The 25963-nt window shown below is 40.0% G+C and overlaps 1 protein-coding gene across 8 annotated transcripts in view; it reads right to left on the minus strand.

Moving 5' to 3' along the window:
* Positions 1-25963, minus strand: part of Dlish (Dachs ligand with SH3s) — a 206694-nt gene that overhangs the window by 166284 nt on the left and 14447 nt on the right. For all 8 annotated transcript variants that reach the window (XR_011017519.1, XR_011017520.1, XR_011017518.1 and 5 more), the window contains exon 2: positions 2306-2496. Coding sequence is in view for 5 of the 8 variants with exons in the window: in XM_067135166.2 (XP_066991267.1) it covers positions 2306-2496 (191 nt within the window). In the remaining 3 variants the exon portion in view is untranslated. The remainder of the gene's footprint in view (positions 1-2305; positions 2497-25963) is intronic.

Genomic DNA, 25963 nt, shown 5'->3' on the forward strand with positions numbered 1-25963 from the left:
GCTAATAAACAATAGAACTGAACTACAAACAAACATTTTAGACTTAACAATAAAACATACTACTGTTTCAACGTCATATTTGTCTATGATTAATAGTGGCAATTTTGTGTTAATACTTTTACAAATGACCTATTACACAATGTTCATTTAAAAAAGGAAAAATAAAATAAATATTACCACTTATCTAAGCTAAAAACTAACTATCAGTAGTTTCTCAAAGTCCCATTTCTCTAAGATCCAGCTGTCTCATTCAGTCACTATTTTCTGTGGCTGCCTCATTGTTGCTACTGCCCAGATGACAGATTGTTACTGTGTGCTCTCCACAAATGGGCAATAAACATTTTACACCTCATTTTTCCCTTTCACCAGTTTTCACGCGCTGCAATGTTACTGGCACCCCATATTTTATTCCAAGATGCTTTCTAATTTTAAGTCACAGATCATTTTTCAGACCGTTGTACGAGGCTCTTACAGTCATGTGTGTCTACGAGATCTAGACCCACGGTTTTCAGGTATTTTCTTCCTGAGAGCTTTTCTCCAGTATTGAAACTCAGAATGATTTGTGAATTTATCCCACCAATGCCAATAAGAGAAAAAAATATTCGAAGAGGCCACAGAAATGAGATTTTTGCAACCGAGTAATCAGACTTCATGCCATCGACCTTTGGTAAGGTTAAAAAAAAGTCACAACAATAGGTTCTTTTAGATCCCCGGAAGCTTCTTCAATCTCATCAGAATCATGCAACATTGATAAAAGGATGACATTCAGAATTTCTTAGGATCATAAGACACGACCATTGCGTTTTCACCAAATGCAAAGAGACTACTGTAAGTAGGCCTTTGCCTAGTGTTTACAGTTTCTAAAGGTAATTCCCGCTTGCTATTCTTCAATGTTGCTACAACCGTCAAATTATTTTGAGTAACCAACTCGTTTGCAACAGGCGCAGAGGAGAACCAATTGTCCATTGTCACGTTCCGAACAGAGCCTCAAATTAGTAAAGTCATGCTCTTCACAACAGAACTTTGTGCATTATCCAAATGAAAATGTCCCTCTGGTTGATTTCCAAAATACACTTCAATAATGTGTGTATAAAACATTCTGGCATCTACTACAGGAAACATCTTCAAACCATATTTTGCTGCCTTGTATTGCCGGAAAGAACACCATCCTCGAAAAGACTAACATTTCATCCAGTGTCATATATTCCCCTACGCTGTAGTTATTCAAACATCTCTGCACAAATCCATCAAATACCTTCCTTATGGGTGCCAGTTGGTGAACTGCTTTCCTCCTTTGTCTTGTGATTTCATCATCAAAGCAAAGGGCTCTATGCAATAAATACTGTAAAATCATCTGTATCTCATGATGAGACGATTTATTTCAGGTGCATTTGCATCATATGCCCACAAATCTAACTTGTTTACATGGGAATTTCATTCATCCCAGCCAGATAAAGCAATCCAATAAGGGCTTTAATTTCTTCTAGATTTTTATCAACCATGTCTGATTCATGCCTGTACTTTGCTTTAATTTTTATCAGCCATGCATTTGTGTGGGGGGTTATTTCTTGAAGAACCGACACAGGAAAAAAATAGGTTCCATACTTCAGTAATTGTCTTTGAATTCCTGGCTTCTCGTGTCACTCCTGGAAGGTGAATTACGATGTTTCTCCTTGGTCTGCGTCGATTTGGTGGGTGTATTTTCTATTGCACTGGCTTGTCACGGCCATTGTAATAAGGCCCTAAGTTAACGGCAGTTTCTTCATCTTCCCTTTCTTCAGCAGATTGTTCACTTTCGCTATTGTGGTCACTATTTCCAATAGCATCTTCCTCAGAATCATCTGAAGAACTGTTACCGTCCTGAAACTTATTCCTTTTGTGGTCCGTTTCCTCTTCAAGCCAAAATTGGCTATTTGCTTTTCATCACCCATAATGTAAAAAAAAAAAACTGCCCATAAAAATGTAAATAATAACTCAGTCTGGGTAATTAATTGTAAGAATTCTAAGAATTTGACAAGCTAAAAACACAATACAAAAATCGAGATTCAAACAAAATGAATAAATATGTATAACATGGATTGTTGAGGGTGAGTGTTCCACTCACTAGCAAGTAGTAGTATAGAGTTCAGTGGCACTAAACTCACTTAAGGTGATGTAGCTGCACACTGACTAATCCACCCCCACTCCTGATTCTAACAAACAGCTACTCACTGTAAAAGGCTACTATTGGTGACTTTCGGCCTTTTATAGCAAAATTATTTTGAAAGTGAGGTTAAACGTCAAATCAAATAACATTTCACAATACCTGTCCTCTTTTTACTTCCAACTCATCATCAACACATGGAGTAAAGTCGTGGAGAACAACCATCTTGCTATCGGGTGCCAAACCGTTTTCTTTCTCGATTCCAACACGAACCAAGGTTTCGATGGATGCACTCCCAGTGATACGCCCCATTCCTGGTGCACGGACCAAATCCTTGTCTGCATCTCCTAAAGCTGAAACATACCAAAAACTTGTCATTTAAGTGAACTGTTTAGGCTATTAATTAATACAGAACAAATCGGCATAAATAAAATAAGATGATTCTAAGAGAAAAAGAGAAGTGAGAACTATGCTCCGCACAGCTTTACTTCTAAATTGATGTTTTGCAAAACACATGAGCATCACCTTCCCTCTGTTGCCAGCATGCTACTACCGCAAGAACAGCTGATGCAATACGGCGGCGGCAAACAGTCCTCGTAAAATGTAATACCCTTCTCAGGAAAGCTAATGAATATGGATTGAAAACAAATTCACAAAACTACACTTACTAACATCATCCGACACTAAAAGAGAGAATATATTATTAAAAATAAAAGACAATGAGGAAATAACACATCACTCATCGCTAATGGCTGGCAAAGGAAGGAGGTTATGGGCTACAAAGGGAACACTCCACTGATCTTAGAGTCACTGGAACCCTCCATCAATGAATCAGTCACTATCACCAGCTCTCAAAGATATTATTAAACTTTCGATGCAGTTCTCCATTACACCTTCATTTTACCACGCCTCATGTATTATTGCTTGTATATGGCGCACAACCTTCCTCCAGTCATCGGCACTGACATTCGCCACAACTTCGGCTAACAGGTTTTCCACCTAGGTAACAGTAAACTGCTTAGTAACTAACCAGTACACGATTGCAATTAAAACTTCAACTATTTTTATACAATGAACTATTAAACCTGTATTGTACTAACTTATGCTATGCTAAACTGTACTATGCTAGACAGATAAAGACTGATATGAAATACACTAATTACTGAAGAAAAAATGCAAAAGATAGCAAACTGTACTGAATACCATACAGGCTGAGCGAGATGGGTTAACCACGTGGTGAATGTAAATATTAGAGTTGGCAACTAGGTTTCGAGATCGCCCTCCGTCAATATAAGTCGATATGAATGGCAGCTTGGGATTGGTTGGATGTCTATGTTAGCGCACAACCACCCGACAAAGCCATAACAGGCCAAATCGTCAATTAGAAGTAAAGCAGTGTGGAGTATAATAAGCCTTATTAGTTTGTTGAAACTGGAAAAGTTACATATAGAACACTATATCATACCTGTAAAAAAATTGATAGTTATTCTTTGAGAGACTAATAGACTAATAGATTCCTATTGACTTGCCTTCGTATTAAAAGTATATATATACATACAGACGAATCTCTCACTCTAGGCAGGTAAAATGAAATTAAATGGCGCATGGCTTTTAGTGCCGGGAGTGTACGAGGACACGTTGGGCTCGCCAGATGCAGGTATTTTGATTTGACTCCCATAGGCGACCTGCGCGTCGTGATGAGGATGAAATTATGATAAAGGCGACACATACACCCAACCCCCGTGCCAGCGAAATTAACCAATTATGGTTAAAATTCCCGACCCTGCTGGGAATCGAACCGGGGACCCCGTGTTCAAAGGCCAGCACACTAACCATTTCTAGGCAGATAGGTTGGTTTTATGGCCATTTAATTACTTGTATATTTTTTGAAGCTGCACAAGACTGAAATATTTGAGCTCTCAAATACCAGTGGACTGAGCCAGGATTGAACGTCTTATACTTTATGTTGTTATTTTTCATAAGATGCCATTTTTTCAGTGTCAACACAGTTAATAGATCACAAAAACCCGATTAAAGAACGCTGTTCTTCTTTGGTGCAAAGAGAGAGTGGTGTGACCATCTTTACATCTCAACAGAGCAAGCTGTGCTGATCTGATAACAATGAAACCTACCATAGATGTAGACAACATAGCCACCTAACGGTTGGTGAGTACACAACACCATACAGCCAACCTAAAGAAAATTAGAGCAAAATTGCAGATCTTACTGACTTGCCCTCGTATTAACCTGATACTAGGTTTTTATGCTAAAGAGGACAAATAATAGCTTAGGTCAGGTTCAATTTAAGTTTTTTGCATTTGTCTGTCTGTTACAGCATCATAGGAAAATGAATAAGTGCTATCAGAATCTTAGCTAAGTAATGTTCAAAATAATTCAACAGGAGGGAGGGGTTTAGAGGGGGCCTGAAACATAAGTTGGTTTTACAGGAAAGTGGCTTGTGAGAACATTTATTTAAAAGCTTATTTACAATCTTATGTTCTGTACCATTTTCCGATACAGTGGAAAATACAGGAAATATCAGTGGTAGTTGTGTGAAAATAAGTCCAAGAACTAATAACTATCTGCATTGAGTTGCTATGAAGATGGTAGTGGTGATTATTGTTTTAAGACAACTGGGCAATCAACCCCTCCTAACACTAACAAAGAAGTAAATGGAAAAAAGTCTGACACTTCAAAAAATGAAGGTAGGGGCAAAAAAAAAAGGGAAGGGCCATGAAGGGTATGAAAATGAAAGACTTCCTCTCGCAAAACTAATATTGCTGGGGTTGGAAGAGAACAAAACCTGACCAATGGAGGTTGAACAGGAAAGATTAGGGCTCAGCTTGAGGAACCTTGGTAGCCAATCCACGCCCCTAAGCTGATACCCTGCATCCCGCTTTCAGTCACCTTTTACTACAGGTGGGGGATACTGTGGATGTGTTCTACAGCCCCCACCTATGAGCAGTGCTATGGGGATCTCAGCAATGTTTTAAAGGCTTTGTACATCTGTCTCTATGTGTACTATTTGAATATTAACCTGATACTTGGTTTTTATATTGGATTTTTGCGATCCATATGAAAAGGAAGGAGGGCAGAGATGAAGGCCTTAACACAAAGAGAATCAAATGTGCTAATACCTCTGTTTACAATATCATTACCTTATATTTGAGGCCAAATTTCTGACAAATTGGACAAATACACATTGAGGTGACAAACAGACGTGTTAGTGAAGTGCTGTGTAAATATGATCATTAATTAGTTGTTTCTGGTGAATGACATGAAATTAAAATTGAATTAAAATCTGAATACAGTGGCAGAGTAAGTAATAGTGGTGTTATCATTACCTATTACTTAGTGATTTGTAATTAAGGTAGTCAAATATTCATACGTCAACATAGGAAGGAGGTCAGCCATATTGAATATCATCTTACTAGTCACCGCTTGGTAGATGTCATGTCAGACATCAGCCTCCATTCATACCGAAGCCCATGGAGAATAAACAGAAGACTGAGAAATTAGACGTTTGCCCCATCTGTGACAAGAAAATGGAAGAATCCGAAACAGCTGTCGAATGTGATAAAACCTGTCCCACGTGGGACCACCAAATATGTGCTGAACTACAACAAGGTCAGTTCAAGGCTTTAAAGGACACAAAGAAAAAGAGATTGAAATTAATGTGGTTGTGTGACCATGTGACCACTGTGAACAGAACTTCCTTTTATATAAAGCAGGAAAGACTAATCAGAAAGAAAGAGTGCATAAAATCAGACATAAATAAGAAATTAAATTATATAACAGCAGAACTAGACAAACTGAATGAAGAACGTATTTTAAGAAATTCACCTGGGACAGTCATTAAGACCCTTTGTTCAAAACCGGAAGTAAACATCAACTCTGCAAAATAAGGGAAAACCAAACCAAAATTCATGGAACAGAGTAATAAAGAAAAAAAAGTTATGCGCCAGAGACTGTAACAAGAAATATCCGACGCACGAAGGAAAATGCAACACCAGCTGGTAAAAACAATAATGTTGAGGTATCGGAACACCACCAGAGACAGGAAATTACACATCCGGAGGCGGCCAGTCGTAGAGAGGGGAATAGAACGAGAACCGTCATGCCCCCACTGGTGGAAGCGACCAGTCCTAAAGAGAGAAGTTCAACAAAAACTGCCAAACCCCTACTGGCGGATGGAGAAAATAAAGACGAAAATGAAAGCGCAGAGGAGAAGATACAGGGAACAATGCACGACCATTCATGATAGGCATGATGCGCCCAACAGGTTCGGGGCTCCGAGCAGGAGATAGATCTGCATGGCTGTATGTGGGGAAAACTCCATCAAGATACCTCAAAGGAGAAAATCATTTGACACCTCCATGAACAGGGAATAACAGGACAGATGAGCTGCAAACAAAAGACCGCTTAAAGGCCTTCAGACTCGAGGTGCCTGTTGGTTGCCGTGAATAAGACCTACAGTCAGACCGATGGCCAGCGGGAGTGCAGGTGAGACAGTACCTTTTCCGGAGCAAGAAACACAAAGGCACCTGGCTGTAACATAAATCTCAGTAAACTCAAAATAAAGACACTAAACTGGAATATTGAAGGTCTTAGCACAGCAGTAGCGCAAGTCCCAGATAATTTCTTCGAGCTTTACTATATAGTGTTCCTGATGGAAACCTTCCTTACAAAAGACTGGAACACAATAAACATGCATTAAGCTATCAATACTATGGCAGAGCAAGGCCCAATGGGCAGACCCAAGGGCGGCATCACATCTCATCACAGAAATTTTCTCGCCCTTCTCAATTTCCCACAAATTAAGACATTCCCTAGTAGTAAGGACCACTATCTGCGTTCTTATATGTGTGTACTTTCAATCGGAGCTCACAGCAGTAAATGTCATAGAAAAAATAATTCAGTGCTTGGATGCTACCACCCAGGACGACCCAGTCATACTGGCAGAAGACCTGAACCTGAACGAAAAACGACAGATGTCTTGAACTACTTGTAAGAGGAAGGTTTCGCACTTGTCAATAACAAAACAACTCACACTTACTTTTGTCATAACGGCACAAGCACCATTTACCTCATATTTGTGAACTCCAAACTTAAACTACTAGAACAAAACATCATGCTGGAAGTGGAACGGAAGCACCTGCCAGTAGCAGCATTGCTACAAGTAAAGAACACAGTAAAAAAAGAGACCAAAAAACTGAATTAAGCTAAGCAGAAAGGCAAACATATCAGCACTTGGCAGTATCAACACTAGCACAATAACAACATTGCTACAAGGAGAGAATCTCAATGAAGCAGCATCATGGATAGGAGGACTCATCCTAAAGACCACTCACACAGTAGACAACGCAAATTGCAGAGCTAAACCATAGTTCAACAAGGAATGTTACGAAGCCAGAGGGAAAGCCATCAATGCCATGCATAAAGCCATAATAACTCGATCAGTGGATGGCTTGGACCGCTATGGTAAGCTGAGGAGAGAATACAAAATCAAGATTAAGGAAGCGTGAAAAGCATTCTGGGAGGCAGAAGAAGAAAAACGTTTAATAGAAACAGCAAGGCAGAGACCGTACAAGGCTCTTACTTAAAATTATAAAATCCTTTTAATAACAACCACCTACTCAATACAATACATTACTCATTGAATTATAAAATAATCATGAGGTGTCTTAAATAATGGAACATGTTTCGTTCGACATAGCGAACATCATCAGCCTTAATTTACAAAGATTACGTCAGGGCCCTGAGCTGAATGATAAAAATTGTTAAAAGAGTGACAATGCCATAATAAAAAGTAAAATTATAACATTAGACTTGAAATTGTAACAATATGTACAGATTAACAGCAAGTATTTGTAGTGGAATACATTGAACGATGGTAGTCTGTAAAGTTAAAACAAACATGAGGTTGTTAAAGTAAAAAGATATAGATATAGTGGATCTTAAAATATATGTCAATGCGTGAAGCGTGGATTAATTATTGACTATGGAGTTCTTAAATTGAGCAAAACAAAAGTTGAAATAGAGTTTATTGAATAGTACGAGTCAAACTGAACTAGTTAAAAGGCGCATGGCGACGAAACTAAGGTTAAAATGACGTGAACTTCAGTAGTTAGGAATTCTGTAGGAGAGCCAACACATTGCCAGAAGGAAATACAAGTTGAACTAGTCCGTATTTACACGCTAGCAGTAAAATTAATCGTATACAACGTAGGACACCAATGTGGACTCGTTAAAGAGTAACTATAAACTTGAAAGTAGGGAGAGTTCCAGCAAACCAGAGATGGATGGAGCAGATTATGGCACAATTGGAGTTAGAAATCCTTGGGACTAGTGTGAGGTGTTCGCTAACGTTGGCTGCGAGAATCTTTCTAACTGATGATGATGATGCTTGTTTCTAAAGGGGTCCAAAATCCAGGTCAACGGCCCCTCATAATGGTACACGTCGCTAGTAAAGTAGAACCATGGTATTTGCCATGTTGGGGTACTAATCAAAAGTAGGGTAGACTCACGGTGTTCCACACATGATGGTACAACCAAAAAGTATTGCACATTGTACAGGTAACACAGACCTATGGTGTTTCTCACATAATGGCGCCACTCATAGGCAACGCAAGCCGATGGTGTTCATCTACGTGTACTAATCATGAGCGCCGGTATTCCCGTAGTGTTCCTCATATAGTGGGCACTAATCACAAGCAACACAGACCCACGGTGTCGCTCATATAGTGGTACTAATCAGAGGCAACGCCCAGACTCGTGGTTTTTCCCACAATGGTACTAATCACGGGTACTGGAAACCTACAGTGAACCCCTCTCTGCTGCTACTAATTACAAACCTATTGTGTACCTAATATAGTGGTACTACTCGCAAGTCAAGGCAACCCATGGTTTCCCCGCATGATGGTACTAATCAAAAGTAGTTTCATGTTCTAATTCAATCATCCCTTGGTCGCCCCTTTTAGTCGCCTCTCACAACAGGCAGGGGATACGGTGGGTGTATTCTTCGTCTGCATCCCCCACCCACAGGGGGTAGACAGAGAGAAAAAAGATAAAAGAAGGGATACGTCACTTCGAAAAATGCAGTAACGGACAAAGAAAGGCAAGGGCCATGAAGGGCGTGAAAATGAGAGACTCCCTGGCCTCGAATGCTCTAATACAGTTGGGGTCAGAAAAGAACAAGAGTTGACCAAGGGGGGTCGGACAAGATAGACGAAAGTGAGGAGTCTGGCACAAGTAAGTGGAAGCAGCCAGGACTCGGCTAAGGGCCCCGTGGTCGCCAACCCACACTCCCAAGTTGAGAACCCCTGGGGCCCCTTTTGGTCACCTCTTATGACAGGCAGGGGATACCGTGGGTGTATTCTTCGTCTGCGTCCTCCCACCCACAGGGGGTGTGTGGGTTGGTGACCATAGGCCCTGAGCTGAGTCCTGGGACTGCTTCCACTTACTTGTGCCAGGCTCCTCACCTTCATCTATCCTATCTGACCTCTCTTGGGCAACTCTTGTTCATTTGCAGCCCCGGTGGTATTAGGTTGCACGGCCTGGGGAGTTTTTCATGTTCGTGCCTTTCATGGCTCTTGTCTTCCGTTGGCCAATAACTTCATTTTTCGAAGTGTCAGATCTCTTCCATTCTCTCTCTCTGATTAGTTGTACTTCCTCCTATAAAACAATAATCACCGCCACCACTTTCTGCTTCCACACTTGCTGTAGACCTAATTGGTTTGTGTTGGCTAATTTTGGAGGAGGAGTCGACATGCTTTTAAGATTGAGTGGAGTAAACTTATCCCCAGCATAACAGACAGCTGCGAATAGATTTTAATCTCACTTTGAGTGGAAGTATCTTCATAAGATTTTTGTCTCCTCACGGTCCTCTTCCTCCATTTAGATGTGGCAAGTTCATTCAGTTAATTGCAGAATTAAGATGACGCATTCTGTTTGTTGTCAGATGTGTTCTCAGCGGGGAATATTTCTAACGTCACTTACAAGTAAGAAGAACACAGGGACCAGCAGACCCGTGTCGACGGAGGAAAGAAAGCTGGCTCACAGCCAGAAAATGAAGGAATACATGTCCTCCAAGTCCACTTAATTTGTTTCAGACCATTTAATGACGTGCATTTGCTGGCAGGACCTAGTGCACTATGTCTTCTGGTACGGGCTAGAGCAATTTTGTTACTTTCATTGATCTGTCTCTGTCTTATCCTTGGATTTGACTATATGAAATTGACTGAGGAATGAGCGGTGCTAGTAATGTCATTCCTTCTGCATCCAGTCCCTGCTATGAATGGTATGAAAATGTTGCTCATAGGGTCAGTTGGTGCATGCATTTCAGTGGGCATGGCAGACTGATATGTAATAGCAACTTCTGGCTCAGTGAGGAAAGCAACGGGAAACTACCTCACTCCTCATTTCCCTAGTACGCCTCTTCAGTGATGCCTAGGCCATCTACGACAGCTGATGGCAGAGCTGTTGAGGATCCAACCAGCCTTAGGGCTGAAGACTGAACGAACATTTAATGACACCAAGTGAATAGGTGAAAGAGTTACTTGTCTTTACTTTGCTTCCTGCATTTAGGAATGATTCTGAAACAGCTCTGGCTCTTTCAAGGAAAGCAGTCTTTAGTCTTTCTGTGATAGTTATTCTTCTCCTTTCTTCTTTGTCATTTGGGCTTACTGAGGACCACGGAGCTCGTATCTTCTTGTCACTTGGACCTTCCGTTCTCTCCTCTTCCAGTAATGTAAATTTATAAATTGCCCAGCATGGTCACCATACCTGCATCTAGTGAACTTTTTGTCTAGATTAACATTAAGATCAAATTGTACCAAAAATGAAATCACAGTATCTGCGTGGCATGTTAAAGAGAGCTTGAGAGAACTGTGTCAGCAGAAACTTCGTAAGTGAGCACATTAAAATGTGCACCACAATCGTTCCTGAATGTGTGTATCACTATTTTTCAAACACATGCACCAAGTAAAAGTTGGGATGGTAGCTCATTACAAATTTTACAGTACCGCTACCTAGCCTACTCATAATTATCACAGCTACATATCCTCTGTCCGACTCATTGGCTGAACGGTCAGCGTACTGGCCTTCGGTTTAGAGGGTCCCGGGCTTGATTCCCGGCCGGGTCGAGGATTTTAACCTTAATTGGTCAATTCCAATGGCACGGGGGCTGGGTGTATGTGTTGTCTTCATCATCATTTCATCTTCATCACGACACGCAGGTCGCCTACGGGTGTCAAATAGAAAGACCTGCACCTGGCGAGTCAAACCCGTCCTGGGATATCCCGGCACTAAAAGCCATACGACATTATTACATATCCTCTTACCTTACGTCTAAAACCTTGTAAGTCCAATTCAGCAAATTTATCAGGAGAGCAAAAAAATATTTTCCCTGCATCATACTTTTCCTTGACAAAGTCTTTCATGCATTGCCGTAAGGAACTACTTTCAAAATTACTGATATAGTCATCATCTTGTAAATATTTAGTCACAAACTTGTAAAAAATTAAAATGTTTGGCTTACAAGTTATGTTGCAATCCTTACCAGTTTATTCAGATGCAGGCCTACAAGTTCTTATGAGACAATGACAAAGAACAATTGAAAAGATTGTCCCTCCTGATCAACACAATTCTATTTACATGAATATACTTTATTCCGTACTAGTTTCAGACCTTATTCAGGCCATCTTCAGCTTAATAAACATTAATAAAACCTTAAAACTTATCGGACAAACATACAGTAAAACATGGTGGTGGAGGAGTTATAACAAGATATACGTTTTAACAAATAGTTCATTAAAATTTAGTTAAAGTTTTTATGAATCTATCGTTCTTCATTCTTGCTGATAAATATTAATACATCTACTGTATGTATGTGACAATAGTTAAAACTAGGATTAACAGACTTCTTTATGACTATTTGTAAAGCACTGTAATACTTCGTTAAAATTTGTAGTCTATCCCCTATTAAATATTAGTTGACTGTCAAAATTAATTCAGTCTAGGAAACCAAGAATAACGGCCAAGAAAATTCACTGTGCTGACCACACGACCCCCATAATCAGCAGGCCTTCGGGCTGAGCAGCGGTTGCTTGGTAGGCCATGGCCCTTCGGAGATGTTATGCCATGGGGTTTGGTTCAAATTAATTATCAAATCTGACGAATATTGGTTTGTCTAAACCATGTCCAAATTTCTATTAAGTATAATCACAGCACACTATGTTCATTTGACTTGTTTACAAATCTTGTTTACCAATGGTAAGAAGTATCACAAAGTTGTTAGGCCTAAATATAAAATATACATCTTTCACTACCAGAAAAGTTGATGTATTTTGTTCTGATTATAACAGGAAAATTTTTACACTTGGAAATAGGAATAGAAAATGAAGACAGTAGAGCAATGAATAACTATAATACTATTACTGTTAAGACAGCACTTTCTGGAAGTATATACAGCACTCTGTTGAAAAACTGTAACAAATGAAACAATTTATATGAAAATTCCATATCGACCTGAACAGTTCTCCCTGGTTTGAACTGAATGCATTTTACATTGTTCACTCTTCAATCTTCTGCCTTTACAACAGCAGTGCGCTATGATCCTTAAAAGACATATGATTTAAGGGTCAGTCATTTTGTTCTGAATATTGTGACATATTCTGCTGGTGCATTCAAGTACAACCTGCCGTTTCACCAACGTAAGAGTATTTACGGACCAAAACATACACTTGTTCTTCTATGTCCTAGGAATCCAAAACTGCTAGACATACAGGGTTTCATTATCTCGAAGCATAATGTACATCCATAATGGAAATAAAGAAGGCATAACCTTATTTTCGGTAAAATCCAGACAGAGGTTTTTAGAAGTAAGGCAACTATATACTTCCAAAAAATTTATAATAAATACAGAATATATCAGTCATCTATGACCATCAGAACACAGGAATGACAACCAAATGGTTCAAGGTCCTAAAATGTAACAACATTATCATAACAACCTCATGTAATGATTAAAGAAAACAAGTCAGGCTGTATTATATTTTCATATTTATTGCAAGGGATTGCTACTAGATCAAGTCAACAGTTGATTAACTGGAATGGTTCTACTAGTTCTACTGCTTCTGCAATATTGTATCCATACAATTATTGGTATTTTCTTACCCCAGACCTAGGGTAGTCCACTCGCAGTTTTATGTAATGCAATTCAGTACAGTACACAACTGCAAGGAGAAATCAAAGACCTGGAATACCATAAGCTTTGAAACTATCTTAACAACTGATTCTAATCAGTTCTTTTTTTTAATCAAGACAGGTCATCAATGATGTCTGAATGAGATAAATAGACAATACATTACGCCAGTACACATTATAACACTGATTAAATATATTACATGGCCAATGTAAGATATTAGGATAGTAAATGTCAAAAATAGAATTTCTCTTCAACCACATACATCAAACAAATCAACGAAAACAGATAGAACCACTTCTCATCATAGTTTCTTTCTTCTTGCAAACAAATCAATCATGGCAATCTCCACGCATTTCATGAATGAATATTTTTTCTAATTTTTCATTCCTCTGATTCAACAAATTAGTAACAGACTGCATAAAATGATTTCTGTAAGTAGCTCATATATAAATGTGTAGAACACTATCACCTTGTCACATTACCCGAAGGAAAAAGAGGAAAAAATCTGGCCTTTCAGAACAAAAAAGAACCATAGAAAGAAGGGCCATGAAATAATGAAAAGTTTCCTAAGGCATTGAATACCTGGTACGTAACAAGATCAGAAGAGAACATATGGTAATCAAGGAAGGTTACATAAGAAAGATGAAAGCATGGAATTCAATAAGAGGAAGACAACTGGAACTCAACTGGGTCATATGAATAAAAGGGAATAACTTCTCAGGGGTAGCTTCTCAGGAGCAGTGGTGGTGATGATGACGATGCTTGTTGTTTAAAGGAGCCTAACATCTAGGTTATCGGCCCCTAATGGTACGAGGTGGATGACATGATATGATAATTCAAATTTTAAAATGTATTTACTGACTAGAATTTAAAACAAATGATGATGAACAATGACTGTGGGTTTACAATAATCAGTGGACCTAATTCGCAATGCCTTATTTTCCGTAAAATGATAGATGATATGTTATGGTAGAATAAAACATTGCCTTGAAATGCAATAATATATCATGCAAATGAATACTTTTAAAAACACATTAAAATATACAAACACAAACTAAAACAGAGTCAATACAATAAAACATAGTAAACAATAATATAAAGACTAATATGAAACACTGTGTTTACATACAATAAAACAAACCAACATTATTGTTGTTGTTGTTGTTTGAGTCATCAGTTCATAGACTGGTTTGATGCAGCTCTCCATGCTGCCCTATGCTGTGCTAACCTTTTCACTTCTACGTAACTATTGCATCCTATATCTGATCTAATCTGCTTGTCATATACCTTGGTCTACCCCTAAGGTTCTTACCGCCTACACTTCCTTCAAAAACAAACTGAACAAGTTCTGAGGTGTTTTTTTTTTTTTTTTTTTTTTTTTTTTTTTTTTTTTTTTTTTTTTTTTTTTGCGCCGCACCGACACAGATAGATCTTATGGCGACGATGGGACAAGGAAGGCCTAGGAGTGGGAAGGAAGCGGCTGTGGCCTTGATTAAGGTACAGCCCCAGCATTTGCCTGGTGTGAAAATGGGAAACCACGGAAAACCATTTTCAGGGCTGCCGACAGTGGGGTTCGAACCTACTATCTCCCGAATACTGGATACTGGCCGCGCTTAAGCGACTGCAGCTATCGAGTTACATAAAATCAGTTTCATGGTCCGTATCGCACTTCAATAGATTCACAATTAAGTATTTATATTTTTTCTCTTGAGTTTTTTGTTTGTTTTAATGTTGTCAATCTTATGTTAATTTTAAGGACACTTCCTCTTAAGCATTACTTTGTCAATTCATATATTTTTCATCTAAACAGTGTTATGTGGCTGAAGATGTTGATAAAATATGAAACATGTACCACTTTTAACCATTAAATTACCTTAAGCAATCATTGTATCGACTAGGTGGAAAATAATAAATACTTAATTGTGAATGCAGCTATCAAGCTTGGTCAAGTTCTGAGTGTCTAAAGATGTGTCCTATCAATCTATCTCTTCCTCATCAAATTTAGCCAAATAATACCAATATAAATGGTCTATTATTGGACATTATAAATTTTCCAGCTAAGTCATTCCTGGTTGCCAGCGTTTCGCCCTCGTGTGCCAGGTTGGGCACATCAGTTGGTACCTAGCACACCTACCAAGACGCTGGCTAGTGCATACCGTAGAGGCCACTGCATAGGCTACTTGGAGCCACCGGCAGTGCCAATGCACTATGAGAGACTTTGTCTCTTTACCAAAAATTGAAGCCTGCTAGGCTATCACATGACATAGATGTTGATTCCCATGTCCATACCATTCAGCAACTTCGAGATCTTCTGCAGTCTCAGATAAAATAACAATATTATCAGCAAATCTCAAGGTTTTGATTTCCTCTCCTTGGATTGTGATTCCCTTTCCAAATTCCTCTTTGACTTCCTTTACTGCTTGTTCTTTGTAAACATTGAAAAGGAGGGAGGACATACTGCACCCTTGCCTCACTCCTTTCTGGATTGCTGCTTCTTTTTCAGAGCCCTCGATTATTTTACCTGCAGACTGATTTTTATACAGATTATAGATAATTCTTCGTTCTCGGTATCTGATCCCAATCACCTTCAGAATCTTAAATAGCTTGGTCCAATCAACATTCATGTGTTCCTACATTTTTCTGAAGCCAAACTGATCTTCTCCCAACTCAACTTCAATTTGTCTTTCCGTTCTTCTGTAAATAATACATGCTAAAATTTTGCAGGCATGAGATACTAAACTATGGTGCGGTAGTTTTCACACTTGTCAGCACCGGCTTACTTGGGAATAGGTATATCAACATTCTGCTGAAAATCAGATGGCACTTCTCCTGTCTCATATATCTTACACAATAGATGCAATAACCTTACCATGCTGGTTTCTCCTAAGGCAGTCAGTAATTCAGAGGGAATGTCATCAATTCCACGTGGCCTGTTCCTGTTTAGGTCTCTCACAGCTCTGTCAAACTCTGACCCCAAAACTGGGTCTCCCCTTTCATCACCATCAACAGCCCCTTCCTGTTTCAGAACCAAACCATCTAGGTCTTTACCTTGATACAACTGTTGGATATGTTCCTGCCATCTTTCTGCTTTGTCTTCTTTCCCTAGAACTGGCTTTCCATCTGAGCTCTTAATATTTGTACACCTAGTTTTCCTTTCTCCAAAGGTTTCCTTGATTTTTCTGTATGCAGTATCTACCTTTCCTGGGATCATACAACCTTCAACACCCTTGCACTACTCCTTCAGCCATTCTTCCTAAGCTACCTTGCATTTTCTATCCACTTCATTATTTAATCACCTGTCTTTTCTGCCCTCTTCATATCTAGCATTCTTCTATTTTCGTTGTTCATCAATTACGTCTAGTATCTCCTGATCCACTGATTCTTAGTTGCTCCTTTCTTCCTTCCTAACATTTCTTCAGCAGCCCTACTGACTTTCTCTATTGTTTCCTTCAGCCTTTTCATTTAGTCCTTGTGCAACATGTTCCTTGAAACAATCCTTCACACTTTTCTTTCAAACTGTCTAGATTCCCATCTGATTGCACTCCTTCCTTTCTTCAACTTCAAATGACATTTCATGACCAACAAGCTGTAGTCAGAATACACGTTTTTTTTTTTTTTTTTGCTAGGGGCGTTTACGTCGCACCGACACAGATAGGTCTTATGGCGACGATGGGATGGGAAAGGCCTAGGAGTTTGAAGGAAGCGGCCGTGGCCTTAATTAAGGTACAGCCCCAGCATTTGCCTGGTGTGAAAATGGGAAACCACGGAAAACCATCTTCAGGGCTGCCGATAGTGGGATTCGAACCTACTATCTCCCGGATGCAAGCTCACAGCCGCGCGCCTCTACGCGCACGGCCAACTCGCCCGGTGAATACACGTTTGCTCCTGAAAAAGTTCTGCAATCCAACACCTGGTTTCTGAATCTCTGCCTAATGATAATAAAGTCTATTTGATACCTTCCAGTGTCTCCAGGTCTCGTCCACATCTACAGCCGTCGTTTGTGGTGTTTGAACCAAGTATTAGCAAGGACTACATTATTATCAGTGCAGAATTCAACCAGCCGATTTCCTCTTTTGTTCCTTTGTCCCAATTTAAATTCTCCTACTGTAGTAACTTCTCTTCCTTAGATTCTCATCACCTTTTACATATTATATTAAATCTTCTATCTCTTCATATATTCTTTCGATTTCCTCATCATCCACTGAACTAGTAGGCATATAGACTTGCACTATTGTGGTGGGCATTGATTTGGTATCTATCTTCACGACAATAATTCTTTCACTATGCTGGTCATAGTAGCTTACCCGCTGTCCATTTTCTTATGCATTATTAAACCAACTGTGCATTTCCCCTGTTTGATTTTGTGTCGATAATTCTGTAGTCCCCTGATCAAAAATCCTGTTTTTTCTCCCAACGTACTTATACCAACTACATCTAACTTTAATCCATCCAGCTCCCTTTTCAGATTCTCTAACCTACCACAAAGATTCAAACTTCTAGCATTCCACGCTCCGACTCGTAGTCCCCACCGGGAGATCCAAATGGGGAGGACTAGTTTACTTCCGCAATATTTTACCTGGGAGGAAGCCATCATCAGTACATCATTCATACAAAGAGACCTGCATGTCCTCGGGAGTTCTCCACTGCGACAAGGTCACATGGATTACATAAAATCAGCTTCATGGTCCGTATCGCACTTCAATAGATTCACAATTAAGTATTTATTTATTTTCCACCTAGTCGATACAATGATTGCTTAAGGCAACTTTTAATGGTCAAAAGTGGTACATGTTTCGTATATTATCAACATCTTCAGCCACATAACACTGTTTAGATGAAAAATATATAAAATTGACAAAGTAATGTTTTAGATGAAGTGTCCTTAAAATTAACATAAGATTGACAAGATTAAAACAAAACATTACTTTGTCAATTTTATATATTTTTCATCTAAACAGTGTTATGTGGCTGAAGATGTTGATAATATACGAAACATGTACCACTTTTGACCATTAAAAGTTGCCTTAAGCAATCATTGTATCGACTAGGTGGAAAATAAATAAATACTTAATTGTGAAGGTCACATGGTTCGCAGGGGAGGAAAAACCAATATCCCTGATAAAATGGATGACGAGATATGCTGACAGCTTGTCATCTTGTAGGATGAGAGAGATGGTACTCAAGAGTTTTAGACTACGGCGCAGATCAGCCAGGTCCACACACTCTGTAAGGATGTGTACCACAGAAAGGTGATCGCCGCAAGAACACACCGGAGGGTGTTCTCCTTTCAGTAAATACAAGTGCGTTACCATACCGTGGCTGATCCGAAGACGACATAATACAACAACTTCCCTCCAAGAAGCCCAAAGGGAAGTCCTCCATACCTTTGTTGTTCCTTTTATCGCTCTCAGCTTATTTTTGCGGTGGAGTGGCCTGCCACTCCATCTCCTAATGGGACATAATCAATTGTCTCAGCTGAAGAGCTAACAGCACTGCCTGGAACCTTGGAGGGCAATGGGAGCAATATAACAGCCTGCTTGGCAGCCTCATCAGTTAACTCATTTCCCTCTACACCTATATGGCTTGGAAGCCACATAACCGTGATTCTGGTGCCAGGATCCGAACACCTGGGCAGGTCCTGGATATGCTGCACCAGAGAATGCCGAGGAAAACATGTATCAATAGATTGTAGTGAGCTCAAACAGTCTGTACACAGCTGAAAAAGTCGGCACTCATCGTGGGTAACATGGAACTTCACAGATAGCATAGAGCTCTGCTGTGTACTCACCACAGGTTTCCAGGAGATGGGTTGTCTGACAAGACAAGGAACCAAAGGTACATCAAACAATCTTTGACTGCTATCTAAGCGTATTCCAACCGGCCCCGTTGCTCGAGGATAAGTAGCGAACAGCTGACGGATTCCATTGTGGAATAGCTTGGATGAAGTGGCATCTGTCGCAAATTTGCAACATATGACAGAAGCATTTGCTGGCCCCTCAGGTGTAGAGGCGGCACACCAGATTCAGTGAGCAGGCTAGGAATGGGGCTTGTACGAAAAGCTCCTGTTGCCAACCTAACTCCACTGTGCTGGATGCTCTTTAGTTTTGAAAGAATGCTTTGCCTTGCTGATCAATATGCTGCACTGCCGTAGTCTAACCTGGATAAAATATGTGCCCTATAAAATCGTAGGAGCACCATGCGGTCTTCTCTCCCAGGTAGCCCTGCTAAGAAACTTCAAAATATTCAACTTAATGCATTTCACTTATAACTGCCACACATGTGGCTCCCACGATAATTTGCTATCAAAAAGGAGCCCAAGAAATCAGTGTCAACTACAGGAAAAGCGACATTCCCTAAGAAAAGCTCAGGATGGGAGTGAAGAGTGCGCTTCCAGCAAAAGTGTACAACAGAGGTCTTTGAGGTTGAAAACCGAAAGCCATGTTCTAAAGTCCACTGTTCCACTCTCCTAATAGCTTGCTGTATTTGTTGCTCTGCAACTGCCATATTGTGCAACCTGTATTGCAGAGCAAAATCATCCACATACCTTTGTACAGCGATGGGATTACTGCTGAACCACCAGCAGCGACAATACCGGTTATGGCAATCGCGAACAGAGTGACACTAAGAACCAATCCCTGTGGAACTGCATTTTCCTGAACGTGGTACTGCAAATATTCCCTCCCTACTCGGACATGGAATAGACGGAGGGACAAAGAATTCGTAATAAATACCGGCAAGTTACCTTGGAATCTCCATTGATGCAAGACTGAAAGGATGCCATATCGCCATGCGGTATCACAGACCTTTTCTAAGTCAAAGAAAACAGCCACCAAATGCTGTTTTTGGAGAAATGCATCCTGGATAGAACAATTCAGACATACCATGTGGTCAGTGGTCGAGCAAGCAGCTTGAAAACCACATTGGTACTCAGACAAAAGTCCTTTTTTTCTCCAGAAGTCAGCAATTTACCATCCTCTCAAATAGCTTACAAAAACAGTAAGACAAATAGGTCTATAACTTCCTTCATACTTAGGATTTCTGTCAGGCTTGAGGGCAGGAATTATGCCCCCTCGCCACTGAGATGGAAAATCATCCTCTATCCAGATTCAGCTGAACACACGAAGGAGATATAACAGACTATCCTCACTAAGGTGTTTCAACATCTGGTTATGGACACTGTCTGGTCCGGGAGATGTATCCTTGCAAAGCGCCAAGGCGCTGCAGAGTTCCCACTTAGTAAAGGGCACGTTATAGTCCTGTAAAGCTTGAGTGGCAAAACTGAGGTGATGACATTCTTCCTCCTGTTTCAGACCGAGGAAATCAGAATGATAATTCCCGGAACCAGACACATCCGTCAAATGACTAGTTAGATGATTAGCAATCGAGAGCGGTTCAGTGACGATACTGCCTGCAATAGAAATTCCCAGTACTGAAGATGATCCTTGTATACCCAAAATACGTCAAAGTTTGGTCCATACTTGAGATGACGGGGTATGTAACGTCATAGACGACACATAACTCTCCCATGAAGCTTACTTACTCTTTCAAATAAGAACTTGCACCTTAGCACAGAGTTTTTTAAATGTTACCAAGCTGGCCACAGTAGGCTGCCTATGATAGTGTTTATGAGTGTGATGGTGTTCTTTTATAGCTGCTGCAATTTCTTCATTCCACCAAAGAACAAGTTTTCAGTGAGGAGTTCATGAAAACAATGGAATGGATTCCTCAGCAGCAGCAATAATAACTTGTGGTATGTAAGTTATATCATCGTCTACGCTCCACCTGGTCACGTCGTTAAAGACAGCGAGTGATGTGAACTTTGGTCAATCAGCAAGTTTAAGAATCCATCGACGAAGAGCCTCGTCGGATTTGTTTCAACAAAATAAGAACAATGGTCACTGTCACAGAGATCATCACGTGTATTCCACCGAAGCAGGGGAACCAGCATTCGGCTGCATAGACTAACGTCTATGCGACAGTATATGCTGTAACGTACACTGAAATGAGTTGGTTCACCTTTATTCAAAATACATAAATCCAGTTCTCTTACTAATATTTCCAACTCCCTACTCCTGGGGCAAGGGGGTTTCAGAGCCCCACATATGGTGATGGGCGTTAAAATCACTTAATAACAGGAATGGAGGTGGAAGCTGATCTATAAGATCATCATGAGAAAACGGCTGAAGAGAATTAAATGAAAATCAGTATGTGAAGTCGGGGAATAAGTTGCTACAATCTAGGCCATAAATAATTTTGTTCACACTGACTGAAATGGTAGTTTAGGGGAAGGCCTAAAATTTAATTCTCAAATATTTATGTTATTAGTGGTTCTACCTTAACGAAAATCGGTATGCAAAGTCGGAGAATAAGTCGCTATAATCTAGGCCATAAATAATTTGATTCACACTGAGTGAAATGGTAGTTTAGGGGAAGGCCTAAAGTTAATTTCTCAAATATTTGTTATTAATGGTCGTATCTTAACGAAAATCGGTAGGTGAAGTTGGGGAATAAGTCGCTATAATCTAGGCCATAAATAATTGTATTCATGCTGAGAAAAAAAATAGTTTAAAGGAAAGCCTAAAATGGAATTCCCAAATATTTATGTTATTAGTGGTCCTACTATCTTAATGAAAATCGGTATGCAAAGTCGGGAAATAAGTCGCTATAATTTAGGCCACAAATAATTTTATTCACACTGAGTGAAATGGTAGTTTAGGGGAAGGCCTAAAATTTAATTCCCATATAATTATGTTATTAGTGGTCGTATCGATAAATACTATAAAACTAAAGTTATATAGTACTATTAAATTTCCGATCATTTATGTCTTATACATTGTTACCGTACCGGCTATGATCACAGAGATATTCATGAATTTGGATTTTTGTTACTAAGTCCATAACAGCGCCAAGTCACGAGAAAATGGGTAGACAGGATTTAATGAAAATAGGTATGTAAAGTTGGAGAATAAGGAACTACAGTTTATGCAATAAATAATCTTATAGGACGCCCTAATATCAGAGTCGAAAGAAAACTAAATGTGAAGGCCTACAATATAGAAAGCTCATAAAATTTATCAACAACAACATTACACTGACCATTGTTTGTTGTGATGTGCTTTGTGCCTTCTGTTGCCACTCATCTCCGATAGATAGGATTACTGCTGTGTACCGAGTATTTTTTAAAAATTTGCCTTACATCACACCGCCACAGATAGGTTGTATGGCAATGATGGGATAGGAAAGGGCTAGGAGTGTGAAGGAAGCGGCCTTGGCCTTAATTAATGTACAGCCCCAGCATTTTCCTGATGTGAAAATAGGAAACCACGGAATACCATTTTCAGGGCTGCCGACAGTGGGGTTTGAATCCACTATCTCCGGGATGCAAGCTCACAGCTGCATGCCCCTAACCCCACGGCCAACTTGCCCGGTCGTACCGAGTGTAACAGTCTGCCTGAATATTGGCGGGAAGTAGCTGGGGAGTTAGATAACTTTCTTCTTTAGCATGCCATTTGTCTGGTTCATAAATTTTCTGACACTATTGGTACATAACACACTGGTTCATCATAGCATTCGAGCTATTCAATCCCACTCTGAGGCACTGATTCGAATGAGCAGTGTGCATATTTAACGGAATAATGGCAGACGAGTGTTCACGGCTGTCTGTGGCCTGGTCATTCCCGTTCTGGAAATTTGGACTGTTGGATCGGCATCGTAGTACTATTTGTTAAAAGTGAGAAAATGTGTGGTTTTTCATTTGATTGAGTATTTTATATGATAACATTGCTTTTAATCACTACTTTCCTACTGACGTTTCTGTAATGACCTATGTTGACTTCAGTTAGGAAAGCCACAAAGTCAGTCTTTCTGAGCATCCCGTAGCGAAGCACGGGTACATCAGCTAGTTGATATTAAGAGGCTGGCCTGGTGGAAAATAAACATTATACATTGTTACTATGATAGGCAGCGAAACACGAATTGCTACAATCTCCAGTGGGGTTCTTATTGGAACCTCTTCGCTGTAGGTACAAGAATGGACAAAAATCCCAATGCCACCAGAAGCCCAGTTAGCATAACGTCGTTCTGTCGAGTATAGTAGAAAATTTCTCAAGACCATATGATGACCTGTTCTGAGATTAGTTTCCTGAATGCAGACTATACCAGCCGAAAACTCACTAATTAGCTGGCGCAGCTCAGCAAGATGCCTATCATAACCATTACAATTCCACTGTAACAGTGCCATAGTGTGGACTAAAAGGGAAGTGTGTTAGGTTATAGGCAGCGAGATGCTTTAAAACTTAAACACTAACGTCAACACCTACATCGCTAGATGTAGATGAAAACTCGACGTCCATCCCGTTGTCAATGGACAAAGTGACTGACAGCCAGAACTTCAATGTATTTTGGGGGCGAGACGAGGGGAATGCTCAGGTTTAGGAGCAGATGGGCTTGCTGGTGCTGATTCATACCCTCCTGATGGAGGGCATGATTTCCCCTTCGCAGAGAAATGCTGGAGCGCCTGGTAAGGGCGCTCCTCTTCTACGCCTTCTTATCTTGTTTAGACGGGCTGGGAGACATTTTCCCAGCCTCCGCCAACGTGGGCACGGCTTTTGCTGACCTCTTGGTGGGTCTTGATCTCCTGAATCTTCTTCTCACCGAGATATACCGGACAGTTCCGATCTCGGGGTGAATGAAGACCAGGGCAGTCAGTGCACCTATAAGGAGTTGCACACTCTTCCGTGCCATGAGCTCCTCTGCCACATGTACCACACACACAGACAAATTCAAGCAACAATGAGATACCATATGCCCAAACCTCTGGCATTGATAGCAGCGCATGGGAGGCGGGATGTATGACCTCACATCGCAGCGATAGGCTGTTACCTTCACTTTTTTCTGATAATGAATATTCCCCTTCAAGCTACATACAAACCATTACCCATATTACTATTGAATAAAACATAATTCATAAAACAAATGGCTCGTCCATACAGATGGTGAATGCCAACTCCCAGATCAACTCAGGAACGTTTGGTTGCTGTAAGAGCGACACTACTGTCATCATTGACAAGAACGAATACATAGCAAAGACCAAAGAATGTTTCCAAGACAACACCTTTCTAATCAAATGTAAAGATCCAACCAGCAACATACAAAGAAACCTCAAAAGTCTACTTAAGAACACACACTTTCTTCTCACCGAAACAGCATCCGCAAAACTCATAACAATGAACCCTAACTACCGACTGCCAAAGCCTATCCTAAAATACATAAAGGGGCCTACCTATGGGATCTCCTGCCTCTGGCATACTAGCTGAAATTTATATAGACCACCTAGAATACACATCAATCAGTAAAATAAAAAAACGTATTCTTCTGGTGCACATTTGTTGACGATATTTTTGTAATCATAGACAACAGATCTGATGCAAACACCATATTACACAAACTCAACACATTGGATCCCCAGATAAAATTTACTAAAGAGATCGAAAACAACTGCACCTTAAATTACTTGGACCTAACAATAACCAGACATGAAAACCATTTATCTTACAAAATCTACAGAAAACCCACACATACTCCAAATACCATAAAAATTTATTCCATCCACCCCAACACACATAAGAGAGCAGCTTATTACAGCATGGTGTACAGAGCCTTCAACATACCGATGACAACAGAGGATCTAAATAATGAACTACAACTAATGCACAATATAACTAAATACAACAGATACAGTAAAGAAATGGTCAATAAAATCATTCACAAAATTAAATTCCAGCCCGAAACCAAACAAAATTAGACAAACCCAAGAAAGATTATGCCTTATTCACCTTTAACAATACATTGTGATGATTAGCGTATGTTCAGCCTAATGTCCCATGTGCTAAAGGTATTTCTGCTTATCATCCACACTCAACTCTACCTCAAATGCGAACGCCAAGTTGGACATACACAGTTTGGCTTTAAGAATGGACTGGGTACTCGTAAGGCTCTTTTCTCCTTGAATGTTTTGACCCAGAGATGCCTAGATATGAATATAGATGTGCACGTTTGCTCCATCGACTACCGAAAAGCTTTTTGATTGGTATCTCATCCAAAAGAGATTTTAAAATCTACTGGTGTAGATGTTGGTGATCTTCATATCATTACCCATCTGTACTGGAATCAAATGGCAGAGGTCAAAATAGAAGGAACTAGTACTGAGGACATAGCTATACGAAGAGGTGTCCGCCATGGATGTGTCCTGTCCCCACTCCTTTTCAACATCTACTCTGAAGCTGTGTTCAGAGAGGCTATGGAAGATGTTAATCTAGGTATCAAGATCAATGGCTATGTCATTAATAACATCCGATTTGCTGATGACACGACTGTGTTAGCCAGCAACCCTAGTGATCTTCAAATCATTATAAACAGCATCGTGAGGACCAGTGAAACCTAAGGTTTATCCTTGAATATTAACAAGACCAAGCTGATTGTATTCTCAAAAACACCAAAACAGGCCTCCCTTTACATCAACAACAACATCGTCCAACAAGTATCTTCCATCAAATATCTTGGAACTCTAGTGAACCAGCATTGTGAATCAAAATGTGAAATCTTATCCAGGATTG

This window comes from Anabrus simplex, chromosome 1 (assembly GCF_040414725.1).
Source record: "Anabrus simplex isolate iqAnaSimp1 chromosome 1, ASM4041472v1, whole genome shotgun sequence".
Classification (NCBI taxonomy): Eukaryota; Metazoa; Arthropoda; class Insecta; order Orthoptera; family Tettigoniidae; genus Anabrus; species Anabrus simplex.